The 15,602-nt window shown below is 35.8% G+C and overlaps 1 protein-coding gene across 1 annotated transcript; it reads right to left on the reverse strand.

Moving 5' to 3' along the window:
* Nucleotides 1–2,927, reverse strand: LOC25497575 (receptor-like protein kinase FERONIA). Its single transcript, XM_013592189.3, has one exon. The coding sequence runs from the start codon at nt 2,858–2,860 to the stop codon at nt 182–184; it is 2,679 nt and encodes an 892-aa protein (XP_013447643.1). The 5' UTR covers nt 2,861–2,927; the 3' UTR covers nt 1–181.
* Nucleotides 2,928–15,602: the final 12,675 nt, after the last annotated feature.

Here is a 15,602-nt window from a genome sequence, read left to right on the forward strand (position 1 = left end):
TTGATTCTTACAAACTAATATTAGACATTATCACTTTAAAATTTGAGACTGGAGTTTTTCCTGGAACATATCTTCAATGCATCATGTGTGCAACGTCAACAAATTATAAACGATTAAATTACACACTATAGTAATCTTTATAAAACATACATTTCAAAATTTTAGGATGAGTGACAACTATCTATCTTGCTCTTGGATTCCCGATCTCAGAAAACACCGTAGCATAAAGTAGATGCTGATCTTCTGTACTAGCTGAAATGGTGCTTACCTTGCTTGTTTGAGACCCGTAATCATCACTGCTACTCGTGAAACAAACATCACTTCCATCTTCACTTGTAAACTGTGACACTTGTTGTCTTTCCTCACTTTTTTCCTTTTCATGAGTCCAACCAGACTTAGTATCTTCCTCACTCATCTCCAACTGCAATGCAAACTCTAAAGCTCCAACAACATCACTCATTGACATTCGTTGATTTCCATCGTCATGCAAACAACTTAAAACCATTTGACAATAACATTTCAAACACTCACTTGTTATAGAATCTTTTATGAACGGATCTACCATCTCTTCAATTATGACACCTTCATTGTAACATTTTTGAAACCAAACGACTAAACTCGCTTTTTTCTTTTCAGAAGAACGAACCAATGGTGGTCTCGCACACAACACCTCAAGAAGGACAACACCGAAAGAATACACGTCGGATTTTAGAGTCAACCTTTGACGAAGGTAGTATTCTGGATCTAAATATCCAAGACTACCCTTCACCACGGTGCTGACGTGAGTGATAGACATTCCTGTTGGTCCCACTTTTGATAACCCGAAATCAGACACCTTAGCCACCCATTTTTCATCCAACAATATGTTGGTACTCTTCACGTCACGGTGTATGATATTGTGCTTTACACCAGCATGAAGATAATGTAACCCCCTTGCTGCCCCCAACAGAATCTCAAGTCTCTTCTTCCAAGTAAGAGGTTCATTATCCGAACCATAAAGATATTCACGGAGAGTGCCACGTTGCATGAAGTCATAAACGAGAATCATCTCCTCACCTTCGTTGCAATATCCAATGAGAGAAACCAAGTGAATATGACGAAGCTGAGAGAGTAATTCGATCTCATTCATGAACTCATTTATACCTTGTTGAGAACCTGGTTTAAGACGTTTTATCGCAACAGGTATGTCTCCATCAATATAACCTTTGTACACGTTGCCGAACCCTCCAACTCCAATGATGAAAATATCGTCAAAGTTGTTTGTAGCAGCTCTTATCTCTGTTATTGTAAAATAGCGGCACAAATGGGATGGTAAAGACGATGAAACTTCGCCTTCTTTCTTTTTTGTCCATGAGCTTTCATCCATTTCTTCAACATGAGATTCAAATCTTCTTCTTCTTCTAACAAAAACTATCACTCCAATAACAGATGCTAGCATAAGACATGAAACTACAACAACAACGACGATAACTATGGTTGATTTCTTCGACTGCTCAGTTGGTAAACCTTGTTCTGTGGGAGATAGAATAAAGGGTTTTGGATTCAGTCCAAAGAAATTATTATTTTTATCGCTTATTTTAAAAATCTCGATTCCATTCAACGTAACATCACGGTATTTTGTAAACATGGTCTTTGGTAATTGTTGTAACTTGAGCGAAAGGTTAACTCTTTCAATTTGAGAGCTTCCTTCTTCAGAGTTTATAGACACAGTATAATCCTTATGAACAGGAACCATACGAGAACCGCTCCACCGTATCACATCAGCGTTTTCCTCAGCCATACTATTAACTATGAAAATCTGAAAGGCTCTATCACCTTTATTTGTTATATTCGGATCAAACTCACAAAAATGTAACCTTACCATATAAGTAAAATTAGAATCAACTTCAAAATTCCAAGTTACATTGTACTCCTCTGTGGCATACTGTCCGTAACTTCTTGCAGTTAAGTACACAACTTCTGGTGCAGTGTAATTTTGAATGGTGTTGTTTTCATAGTTAAGATGATGTTTAAAATCACTTGATATGCTTTGTGGATATTGTTTCTCCAAGTAACGAGGAAAATCATTGTCCCAATTACGAAACATACCAGTATCATCACCCGGTGGAACTTGACTTTCACCGACATTGACTCTATAAACCGTCTCTAACGCTTTGTCGTTAAGAACTTGGTAGTTCGTGTTGTCAAAGTCAAGTGATTTCAAATAATATTTTGGGTCATTGAGGTTTGTGTAATATAGAAAAGAAGGCATAGACACGACTTCTATTCCATTAATGAAGGCATAATAAGGATTTGATTGATTTATATTATTGGCCGGAATGAAAGTTATGTTTAGCTTCTCATTTGATTTGATTTGAATGCAATATTCTTTGGTGATTTTTTCCCCATCTTCATGAATCCAAAGTGAAGGGTTGAAGTTTTTAAGAAGGGTAATTTTGTTGTTTACTTCAACTGAAAAAAATGCTTTCGAAGGTTCAAAGTTTTGATAAGATGTTGGGTAAAAATGAAGACGAACAAAAACAGGCGAACTAGTGATGGTAGAAAATGAATATGTGAAACTTGAGAGAGAGATACGCGCGGTTGTGTATGGAATTTCGATGTTTGAAGCGGAACTAGGTGATGTTTTAAGAGATGGGTTTGTGGTTTTTTGTTCAATGAAAGTAAAGAGATTTTTGTTATCAATATTATCACCAACCCAAATTCGTTTATCTAAGGTAGTATTTGTTGAGGAGCCACAACCGATGGCTAAACTGAAATCAGGGCTGTATGCTATTGATTTAGCTACTAAAAAAAAGAATAGGAAAAGGAGAGATAGTAGGGTGATTTTAGTGTAAAGTTTCTTGTTTATCGAGTTTGCCATAGTTGTGTGAGAAGAGGGTGAAGAAGGATTGATTATGTTGTTGTTGTTGAGGTTTGGAATGCTAGAAGTTACATTTATTTATTCTTATAAACATTGAAAGGTAGGAAGGGAAATTTCTGTGAAATTGACAACTTTGAAATGGTCAAAAGATCTCTTTGTTACAAAAACCACATTAAAATAATTATGGCTGCATTTTAAAGTAGTCACATTAAAAAAAAAAAACAGTGGCGACTACATCACCATTATCATATTTTAAACTCTCACTCTCATTAAGTGAAAGAGCTGGTCCTGTAAATGAAATAGAGGTAAAATTTCCCATACATCATTGGAGTATGTAATTTTTATTAAGAAAGCAGATGAGAAAGAGGGCACATAACATCACTAAAGACAGTTAGCTTGGAGCGCAAGTTATCTCTTAATTAGGAAAGATTTCATTTTCATTTCAGTTACATTTTAGTTTGTTAGAAATTAGTTATGATGAGCTTTCATTTCCAACTTGTATATAAACTACTGCTTGTAATAGAATCACTTAATCAATAATATCTTCTCATTCTCACAAATTCAGTTTTCTATCATGGTTGAGAATTGATTTGAATGGCCAAACTGTATTGTATTTATGACATTGGCTCATCTTGATGATCTTTGGAAAGTAATATGATGGGTGACAAGTCGTAGTTTGTGTTGTTTTTAGTCTTTAATTTCAATAAAAGTTGTGTGTTTTAATTTTATTTTGGAACTATTTTATTTCAAGAAGTCTTTGCTATGTTTTCAGAGTCAAAATAAGGAAGAACAATGCATTTGGATCAGAGTCAAGGATAAAAAAATCAAGAAAAAAGAAGAAAAATCAAGTTTCCATGCCATTTTCACTCAGCACGGTCGTGCGCATCTTTTGTCTGGTCGTGCGTCCCTGATTGGTGTGGTTGTGCGCAGGAACAACGATTGACATGCACGGACCCTGCGCCTTACCCGCACGATCGTGCGTCCCTTCATAGGCTCATTTTTGGACGTTTTGAACAATAAGTTGGAAGCAAGTCCAGGTGATACAAGAACATCTCGAAAACCAGAGTTTATGTCACCAAGAGTAGTGATAGAAAGGGTATTACCATCAGCAATTTGAATTTTCTGATTACCATCGTAAGAATGTAAATTGTGCAAGTATTCAGAGGAACCCGTCATGTGATTGGATGCACCGGAATCAAGAAACCATGGACGAGAAACATTAGGAGACTTACCATGAATTCCCATCCTTGAAAGAGCAGCAATTACCATTTGTTGAATCATTTCAGACTGTAGAGAACCACCATCAGATGCACTAGTAATTGAAGGAGCAGCTGCAGAGCTAGTAGTGGCATGTAAAGCTTGATTATCATTGAGATACACTCATGTATTCTGAAAGAAAACATGAGAATATTGTGTTTAGAAATGAATTTAACATAAGATAGAGATATAGACTTGGAATTGTTAGTATTTATCGTTAAGATCTAACAACAATCCTAAGGCTACTTTATAAAATCTGAATTTAAACAAAGAAACTATTTGTTGTGAATCCGGTTCAAAAACCTTCACACCAATGAAATAAACAATGATGTGTGGAGCAAGAGATAGTGGTAATCAATGAGGACAAATGGTCTCCAAGCAAACAACAACAAAACAGTCCTAGACTAGTGTATAGCAAAAACCACACAAAAAGATACCAAAGCAAAACAAGATAAGCGGTAAAAGGAAGAACAAAACACCGAGAAGATTGTTGACCCAGTTCAGCCAATATGGCCTAATCTGGGGGAGAGAGCAGCTCTCCAATCCAATATGAGAAAGTGTTACAAAAGGTTACAAGACCTCTAGCCTTCAAGCTTTACACATGAACAAACCCTAGATTCTACCCTTTGGTGTTTCCCCACTCTCACAATATGAACCCTAAAACCCAAGGTGATTACAATGTTTTTCCCAACCCAAGAGACACTCTCAACAAAGACACTCAACCCATTGGTTCCCTCCTTTGTTATCCAAGTTCTCTCTCTAAGCTCTTCCAAGCTCTCTTAAGTTCTTCTTCAAAAAAGCACAAGAACACAATATATACTAGTCTTCCTCTGAAGAAATCGTGCCACGATTTCCCTAGATCGTGTCACGATTTGCAACGGACCCAAGGAAGACAAGTCCTTATCAGTGATACTTAACGAGCAAGTTTCTGAATCGTGTCACGATTTCCCAAGATCGTGCCACGATTTGGCGTCCTGCAAACTAGCTCACGGCCACTTGAAATCGTGTCACGATGCCAAAATCGTGTCACGATTTCTCTGTTCTTCCAGACCACAAATTTGAAGCCAATATCAACATTTCTCCACCTTGACTTCTAATTTGGTGGTGATGTCAGTTTAACCATCAACCACCATGCTGCTCTCTCCAAAAGGGAATTACTCTTCGACAAATTTGATCAAGTCCATGCAATGCTTGAATCTTAATCTAGGCAATGACTTGGTGAACACATCCGCCGGATTCTCCTCCGATGCCACTTTCTCAACCACAATCTCTTTTGATTCAATCATGTCTCTAACAAAGTGCAGGCGAATGTCAATGTGCTTTGTCCTTTCGTGATACACTTGATGATTTGCCAAGTGAATGGCACTTTGACTATCACAATGTATCTTCACACATTCTTGAGTAATTCCTAACTCACCAATCATCCCTTTCAACCATATGGCCTCCTTCACACCTTCAACAAGTGCGATGTACTCCGCTTGAGTTGTAGATAATGCCACCACGGATTGTTGATTTGCCTTCCAACTAATAGCCGTGCCATAAAGAGTAAACACAAAACCCGACAAGGATTTTCTAGTGTCCACGTTGCCCGCATAATCCGCATCAACATACCCCTCCAAAGCGTCTTCATCTTGAGCTGCCCTTGTGTACTTCAAACCGCCCTTCAAAGACCCATTCAAATACCTCAATACCCACTTCAAAGCTTGCCAATGCACAATTCTCGGATTTGCCATAAACCGACTTACAATGCTAACCGCATAAGCTAAGTCCGGCCTACTACAAACCATTCCATACATGATGCTTCCAACCCCACTTGCATAGGGAGTACCTTCCATCAATTGCTTCTCATCCTCGGATTGAGGACATTGTTGTATGGACAACTTTGTGTGGTGACCCAAGGGAGTGCTCACGGTTTTAGAGTTTGACATTCTAAAACGCTCCACCACCTTCTTCAAATAACCAAGTTGAGATAAGAAAAGTTCGCCTTTGTCACGATTCCTCACGATATCAATCCCAAGAACTCTCTTTGCCGGACCAAGATCTTTCATCTCAAATTCACCATTTAACCTCTCCTTGAGCTTCATAATCTCATCCTTGCTAGAGCTTGCCATCAAGATATCATCCACATATAAAAGAAGATAGAGAATGACTTTCTCACTCTTCTTCAACATGTACACACAAGAATCATATCCGCTTCTCACAAAACCAGTCTTCAAAAGAAATTCATCAAACCGATGATACCATTGCCTAGGGCTTTGCTTCAACCCATACAAGGATTTCTTCAAAAGACACACCTTAGACTTGTCCTCCACAAAACCTTCCGGTTGCTCCATGTAGATTGTCTCTTCAAGGTCACCATGTAAGAAAGCGGTCTTCACATCCATTTGTTCCAACTCAAGATTAAATTGATTCACTATAGCCATAAGTATCCTTATGGAACAATGTTTCACCACCGGTGAAAAGATCTCGTTGTAGTCGATCCCCTCCACTTAAGTGAAACCCTTTGCCACAAGTCTTGCTTTGTACCTTGGACCTTCAACACCCGGAATGCCATCCTTTTTCTTGAAGATCCACTTGCATCCAACTACCCTTTGGTGATTAGGTAGCTTCACAAGTTTCCAAGTTTGGTTCCTTTCCAATGAATCCATCTCTTCATTCACCGCCTTCAACCAATACTTGCTCTCTTTGCTCTCAAATGCCTCCTTGAAGTTTCTAGGCTCCGAGTCTTGCACATCTTCAGCCGCATTTAGAGCAAAACACACCAAGTCCGCATAACCGAATCTCTTAGGAGCCGTAATGGTCCTTCTTTCTCTATCTCTAGCCAATAGATACTCAGGATCCACTACCGGTTGAGTTCCACTTGTATCCGATGTCGAAGCTTCATCTTCTACATCTTCTTCTTCTTCATTTGGAAGCTCCACCTCAAACTGAGTTTTCTCCACCATAGTTTCCGGTACTTGAGTCTCTAGGTCTTTACACTTCATCCTCATACGGGTCTCATCAAAGGTAACATCCCTACTTATCAAGACTCTTGATCCTCCACTAGATTCCAATTTCCACAACTTGTACCCCTTCACACCTTCCGGATAACCAATGAAGACACATTTCAAAGCTCTAGGCTCAAGCTTGTCTTGCTTGATATGCGCATATGCCAAAGCTCCGAAAACCTTCAAAGAGGAGTAATCTGCCGGTTTCCCACTCCATACCTCCATAGGTGTCTTGAAGTCTATCCCCATTGATGGACATCTATTGATCAAATAAGCAGCCGTTGTCACTGCTTCACCCTAGAAACTCTTAGGTAACCCAGCTCCTAGAATCATACACCTCACACGCTTCAAAAGAGTCCTATTCATGCGTTCAGCAAGACCATTTTGTTGTGGTGTTCTCGGTACGGTTCTATGCCTCTTGATTCCTTTCAACCTGCAAAACTCATTAAACTGCTCTGAAACAAACTCCAGGCCATTGTCAGTTCTTAAACCTTTTAGTTTAGTTCCCATTTGATTTTCTATGAGAGTGTGTCATTCCTTAAACTTTTCAAATGTGTCACTTTTGTTTTTCAAAACAAAGACCCACACTCTCCTAGAATAATCATCAATGATAGATGATGACAGTCCGTCATTCGCTATTTCTAGAGTCTTTTTTTATATGTATTTTGATCACAAATTGGAGTTCACAAGGCAACTTATGCAGCAAAAGAGTAGAAAACTGAAGAAAACTGAAGAAAATACAAAGAAGAGAATTGTGCCACGATTTGGTAAAAACGTGACACGATTTTAGAAAACCAAAATCAATCTTCGACATTGAAGAAATCGTGTCACGATGGCATAATCGTGGCACGATCTGAGGAAACCCTAATTCAGTGATTTGCGATTCAAGGAGAATCGTGCCACGATTTACTTAAATCGTGCCACGATTTTAGGCGAAATTCTGTGCCTATTTAAGCTGAAGACTATTCTGAAAACAAGGGTTACGATTTGGAGAGAGCAAAGTGCGATTTTGAGACCTAAAGACGGCTAGGAGGGCGATTTCTTCAACCTTCTATCAAGTTTTTGGCGCCGCTGCCGGGGACTGTTAAGTCATTTCAATTTGATAATTTTGTTTTTATTTAGGATTTCTGTCGTTTATATTTTTGTTTATATATAAAAAAAAAAATATATGATTGATACTCTTCTTTTTCTTCTTATTGTACTGTGCTACTAAAAAGTTTATCCAAGTTTTGCAGCTATGATAGACAGGTTATACCTCCATGACACAAAAAAGATTGATATGTTGAAGTATGAAAAATATATGCTATCTTTGAAGATAGGATATTTGGACAGAAAAATCTCGAGATTCAATGAGAGATGTGGACGTTATGAGGTAGATCAACCAGGTAGTAATGGTGAAGAGAAAAAAGAGGTGATCAACATAGATTACAATACTCAACTTCAAAATATTTTAGATGAATTCTTGGTGTCAAATCAAGTTTCATTTGAGAAGTTTGATGTTCAGTGTGGTGATCTCGTTGAGAAGGCACATGAGTCTCAAAGGAAGTTGGTTAAGATGGAGACAGAATGTCACAAGGTTGTGCTAGAAGAAAATCCCAAAGTGAGGAGTGTTGATATCGGTCCGAAATCTGAACCAACGGAGGTTGAAGAAATAACTCATGTGCAAATGGATGCACGTCCTTCTCTAAGGTGGGAGAGCTTAAATTCCAAAAGATCAATAGTGAGTGCATGGGAATATCTGATTCTTTATGCCAAATTCATGGAATTCCTACCTAACAAGAGGAAGAAGAAGGATGATATCTTCTTTATATCATATTTGCCACCCTAACAGTGGTCGAAGCGTCAAGCTCAATGACGTAAAAGAAAGCGCTTGGTGGGAGGCAACCCATCATTTCCATTATGTTTTTATTTTCAGTATTTTATTCCTATTGTTGAGTCAGACAATTGTCAGTGTGTTGAATAACTCAGTTGTATCCCCCTGTTAGGTAATTGTTCTTGCACTTGTTTATTATTGATGAATTTGCTTGTTTGTTGATTTTTTTTCCAGTTTAGTAACAAATATGTGTTCAAGTGGTATTCCAAAAGTTCAAAAGGAGGAGTAACTTGTGTTTCAAAGGCGAAGTGTACGGTAGTGAAAGATAGGTAGTCTCAACTCCCAGAAATCTAAACTCTAAGGTTCATGGCCAAATTTTATTTTTCAATTTACTTCTTAAAGAGTGTTCCATGCATTTACATTTCTAGAACTTGCAATTTTTCTCTACTGTCGATTGATCTTTGTTATATACACACTGAGGCAAAAGTGCTTGGTCCTGTGAGCCTTTTGAAGCCTACCCTGATTGTTTTGAAATTTTATCCTTTCTTTAGCCAAATTGAGCTGGTAGGTTTAGATCTTTTTGTTCGGTGACAAACTACATTACAAGCTTAGAGACTTTTAGGATTTATCCCTTATTGTTTTTCTGAGTTAGGCATTGTAGAATGTTGCTAAATATTAAGTTTGGGGTTGCTATTGGAATTTGCAACCAATTAAGTTTGGGGTGGGGATACTAGAGAACAAAAGAAAAAAGAAAAAAAAATGAACATTCTCATGAAAACAATATGCCAAAATGGTGTATTAGAAAGGAAAAAAAAAAGAGAAAAGAATGAAAAAGGGACAAAACATTGAAAAACCGAGTAACTTCAAGCTCGATTGTCCCAATTGTTTTAAATAATCTCTAGTATCCTTGCAAGAATTGTTGTTCCAAAAGGTGAATGAATGATGGATTGAATTTAGTGCTTAACTTCCGTAGGAATGCCTAACTCAAATTTTGTGTAACCTACTTATCCAAATATTATCCCACCTTCACCTAAGCCCCGTTATAACCTTTAAAGACCTCAAAGTGTGCATTGACATTGATTTTGATTGACGTTTAGAAACTTTTCAAGCTTATGGTAATATGTAGATTGCATGTCGACTGTGTGTGAACCCTTTCATATTTTTGCGTGGAGTTGTGAATTGGTGGTTGCTAACAAGTCAAACTAGCTCATCTTTAGCTAGTAAGGTGTTGAACTTTTGGTTACTATCGCTTGATCAGGTAATTGTTATTTTACTGTCGATTGTCAATATTACAAGTAAATTCCTTGAGGACAAGGAATAGTTCAAGTTTGGGGTTGTGATGACAGTCCGTCATTCGCTATTTCTAGAGTCTTTTTTTATATGTATTTTGATCACAAATTGGAGTTCACAAGGCAACTTATGCAGCAAAAGAGTAGAAAACTGAAGAAAATACAAAGAAGAGAATCGTGCCACAATTTGGTAAAAACGTGACACGATTTTAGAAAACCAAAATCAAGCTTCGACATTGAAGAAATCGTGTCACGATGGCATAATCGTGGCACGATCTGAGGAAACCCTAATTCAGTGATTTGCGATTCAAGGAGAATCGTGCCACGATTTACTTAAATCGTGCCACGATTTTAGGCGAAATTTTGTGCCTATTTAAGCTGAAGACTATTCTGAAAACAAGGGTTACGATTTGGAGAGAGCAAAGTGCGATTTTGAGACCTAAAGACGGCTAGGAGGGCGATTTCTTCAACCTTCTATCAGTTTATGTATGTTTTAATTCCACTATTGATTATGCTATTTGTAAACTCAATTATGAGTAGCTAAATCTCTTAGAGATTAGGTCTGAGATGATACTTTGTAACCCTAATTGAACCATGTTGCTGTGAAACTCTATTTATTGTGAATGACAATCTAGTTTTTATTCAATTCAATTGTTCTTAATGCTTTTTATATCCTGATCAAATATAAACATGATTTAGTGAGAATGAATGACTACTGACCATAGCTTTCTACTTAGACAGAATTGAATTGTTCTAATAAACAGGGTTAGTCTAGGAATGGATAATCGTTTGTTAGTGATATTAGGTTAACGTGCTTTAAACCTTCAAAGATTATTAAACCACCTAAGGAATTAGGGGTTGTAGTTTGAGAAGAGGGTTCTAACTCAAGGGATTGATTAGGACTATTCTGTTAACTATCGTGGAACTAGAAAATCATTCATAAGAATAGGTGCAGTATACCAATTAGGGGAACATAGATGATTCGAAAGACCTGATCTCATCTCTCTCTTATTCTTTCCAACTCTATCTTTATATTATGTTTATTTAATTTTATGCAAACCAAAACTACTGCCTAGGGCAACTAAAAGAAATTTACACATCCTAAATATTTACTTTATTTCTAAATTGAGATTAACACAGTCCTCGTGGGAACGATATTTTTACTACTTCGATAGTATTTAGTACACTTGCTAAAATATTTATCAATAGAAAGAAAATAGGAACCTCCCCCATGAGTAGGAGTCTTAGAAGGACCCCAAAGATCCGAATGCACATACTCAAAAGGCCTACTAAAACCCAAGGTGATTACAATGTTTTTCCCAACCCAAGAGACACTCTCAACAAAGACACTCAACCCATTGGTTCCCTCCTTTGTTATCCAAGTTCTCTCTCTAAGCTCTTCCAAGCTCTCTTAAGTTCTTCTTCAAAAAAGCACAAGAACACAATATATACTAGTCTTCCTCTGAAGAAATCGTGCCACGATTTCCCTAGATCGTGTCACGATTTGCAACGGACCCAAGGAAGACAAGTCCTTATCAGTGATACTTAACGAGCAAGTTTCTGAATTGTGTCACGATTTCCCAAGATCGTGCCACGATTTGGCGTCCTGCAAACTAGCTCACGGCCACTTGAAATCGTGTCACGATGCCAAAATCGTGTCACGATTTCTCTGTTCTTCCAGACCACAAATTTGAAGCCAATATCAACACTATTGAACTTTTAATACTTAATCTTTTCAGCTAATCATCATTGAAAACGAAATCTGTAATTACAATAACTCTCTGTAGAACGATATTCTTGTACTACTCAATAGAACCGTACACTTGCGGATTCGTATCAATGTGTTCGCTAACCACTTCTATGGCTTGTCCTGGGGAAAAAAGTTCACTAATCAAACATTTGTAATTTCTATGATATAGCAATTACTTATGGTTCATAATGATTAAAGTTTCTACATATAGTTCATAATGATTCAAGTTTCTGTCAAAAATGCCATATTGATTAATTAGTGGATAAATATGATTGCTTTGTATACAAAACAAACCACAGTTTCATTCAAAATTTTGACAGAAAAAAAATATTACGGGCAATTTAACAGCGCTGTCAAAAGATTTGCTTTTAATTCTGCTTATTAATAGAGAACGCTATCATATACCAAGTTTTAACAGCATTTACATCTGAAAGGATTGTTATAACTTAGAAGACATCCTATAACAGCGATTATATAAATAAAGAGCTAAGAAAAATATTTTTTGATGAACAAACCAAATTATTTTTAAGGTCTTGTTAACAAGTGTCCTACGAACATTTTAATGCATTGAATGCATCAATTTTTATAAAAACTTATTATTTAAAGGTTGTTAAAGAGTTTTCGAAAGACACTCGTTTACATTTCCTTTATTTTTAAACGTTGTAGCCCAACTAATGAGACAAATAAATAATATTGAATTTGGCTTTAAATAAACTATTGTTGGAGACTGACTGCAGCTACTTAATTTGTCTAGCAATGGTCTAAATGTAGGTTTAGATTAGAAGACGTCATTTTGAAAATTGATCATTGTTTAAACAATTAAAGATAAGTTAAACAATTACTCAATTTCATTATGACTATCAAATAAACAAATCCAACAACCATATAAGATAACCTTCTCCAATCTTCTAACGATATGAACTTTCCATCAAGTCTTAATCATTGAGTTCACATGCAAATACGACTTTTCAGACCTATGGCAAGAGTGGGTTCCACTGTGTATATCTTTTTAGTTGGAGAAATGATATTCCAAACTATTTGCATTTATAATGGAGATATTTATTTTTGAGTATTTAAATGGATTTTATCTGTATATATCATTTATTTATAATTTTTTTATAGTAGTATTTAATTTTTCTAACTCAGATCTCACACAATTTTTTTAAATTGAATTCGTTAATCAACTATCAATAACTTTATATCATTACATTTTAATTTTTAAATATTAAAAAATATGAATTCTATTTAAGATTGAAAGTCTTAAGTAAGACCCCAGATCTTATAAGATCCCTACAATTTTTCTCCTCAATGATGGTATGTAATAGATATCAAGTCTTAAATGTTTAAACTCCCTGTTGGAGATGGTTAGAACAACTTTTCAACAAATTTCTCACTTATATTTTTGTTCTATTCTTATTTCTCTCTATTATATTTATCAATAAGAAAATTTAAAAATTATTTTTAAAGTTGCCACTAAATAATTTTACAAATATGATAATTCTTTAATTATGTTATTTGAAACACTGATTCCAACATTTTATGTAAATTATTAAATGTCGACATCAATTTCAATGAAAAACTTCTTAAAGAAAAATTCCAATAAAAAAATAAACACTTAAAGACAGAAAAATATTTTAAAATTCTAAAAATCGAAATTCAAAAACAGTATTAATGTACGACTAATGTGTTTAAGTCTTTTAAAAAAATATTTCTCATGTCTTCTAGAATAGTTATGTTACTTTTACACTCTTCATATTTATTTTAATTTTGAGTCATGATAGACACTTGTTACGGTTTTAAAAATGAAATTAATTGATAAAAATTTTGTAGAAAAAATAAATTTTGTCATTTAAATATGTTAAACGTATAATTTTTAAGATAAAATTTTCACTTTAGACTTTCTAACAAGTGTACGCACTTGTTGGCATTTTCCTATACCTTTTTATCATAAAATTACACAAGTTCTATTGTGGATCTTGAAGAAAAAAACCCATAAAAAATAAAAAAAGAAGAAATCCTACAACATCCACATCAAACAAAAATAAAACCCCCAACAACATCCCCAATAAACACAAAAAGATAAACACCGCCATAAAACAACTACAACTTGAAAGAATGCTATCTGAAACAACACTGAGTACCTACCATAAAAGGATTGTGAACCAACACCTACAACATCAGGGATAGGAGACACATACAAAAAAATCGGACTACAACGAACCCCCTCAAAGGTGCCTAAGAAAGCACCCACCCCCACCCCGCCCACTTAAAGAATGATTGAAACTCTAATTATTCATGATTGATGTCGGCTTAGGTGCTCAAGGTTTTACCAAGAGACTTATATGCTCAAGCACGAAGACAAGAGACTTTCTAAAATGTTTTCCCCAACTGCAAACAAGTTAATTTGTTCTTACACTATATTTAACAATGATAGTGTAAACTGAACAAATGAACATACTCACTCCTTAGGATTTCTAAGATATAAACTTGTAAATAAATCCTAAGTGTTCTGCGTTATTTGATTTGCAGAGTTTTGGCACAGAAAAATAGCAAAGTCTTGTTGCTTCTTCTTCAAGTCTTCAGCTCCTTTTATTGTTGACAGAGTTTTGGAGAAAAGTGCCATCACAAATAGAGTCGTTGAGAAGCTTTTATCAAGAATACTAGCCCTTTCCCTGGTATGGATAATTCCGTTGGAAAGTCCTTTGGATTTCCTTTGCAGAATAAGAATTATATGTTGCTCTCTCAGATTCAAGTAGCCATTTAGATTTTGTGTCTGATGTCTTTCACATAATATGTTGAGATCACTCTCCAGCTTCTATGAGACATCCTTCTTCGAAGGACATTTACTTTCGGTTCACCTTCTTGTAGATCTTCCACCATAAAAGCTTCCCAATCCCTTTCTGATGCTCTTCATATGTCCTTGCTTCATGACAAGTAAATTCTGCACACTTGAACATATGTTAGTATTCCAATTGTTCTTCAATACTTTGTTATCAAGGTCGAATCAAGAGGACTTTTATGAACCATTCCTGTCTAATGGTTTGAATCTTTCCACGAATTTAAGGTTCTCAAATTTCCAAAAGACACAAGAAGCGTTATTTTCTCCTATACAAGCTAGGATTTTTTCTAGTTCATTAATCTCGAGGAAAATCGAAGGAATCCAGACTGAAGAAGGAATCTTGATGAAGATTGTTGAAGGATCACTTGGATAGAAGATATTAAGAATTGAGGTGTTGAGTTTTTTGATTTCAAGCCCGAATCAAGTTGAAGGTGATCTTCCTACAACTGGAAGGTCGTAGAATACTATAATCAAACATTATCGCACTTGCGTGCAAACATTCAATCATAGTGGAAGGCTATAGATTTTATTAGGAAGAGAGAAAGCACCTCATAGCAAGGAGGATTGGGGAAACCTCTCTAAATCTAATGTTTTCTCTTCCCTTACATTTTACTTTCCGCATTTATTTCCTTGCAAATTGATGAATTGTGATGTTAGGATTGAACATGTGCTAAGCGAATAATTGCTTCAATAATTTGTTTGTCATTGAAGAACATTGATTTTATATAAGTTGGTATTAATCACTTGGTATATTAGGAATACTTGTATCAATCCATTCATCATTTAATTGTAGTTAGATTTCAATTT

Source organism: Medicago truncatula, chromosome 7 (assembly GCF_003473485.1).
Source record: "Medicago truncatula cultivar Jemalong A17 chromosome 7, MtrunA17r5.0-ANR, whole genome shotgun sequence".
Lineage (NCBI taxonomy): Eukaryota > Viridiplantae > Streptophyta > Magnoliopsida > Fabales > Fabaceae > Medicago > Medicago truncatula.

Coding starts and splice junctions, on each gene's coding strand:
- LOC25497575 (XM_013592189.3), bottom strand. CDS start 2,860: ATGGCAAACTCGATAAACAAGAAACTTTACACTAAAATCACCCTACTA.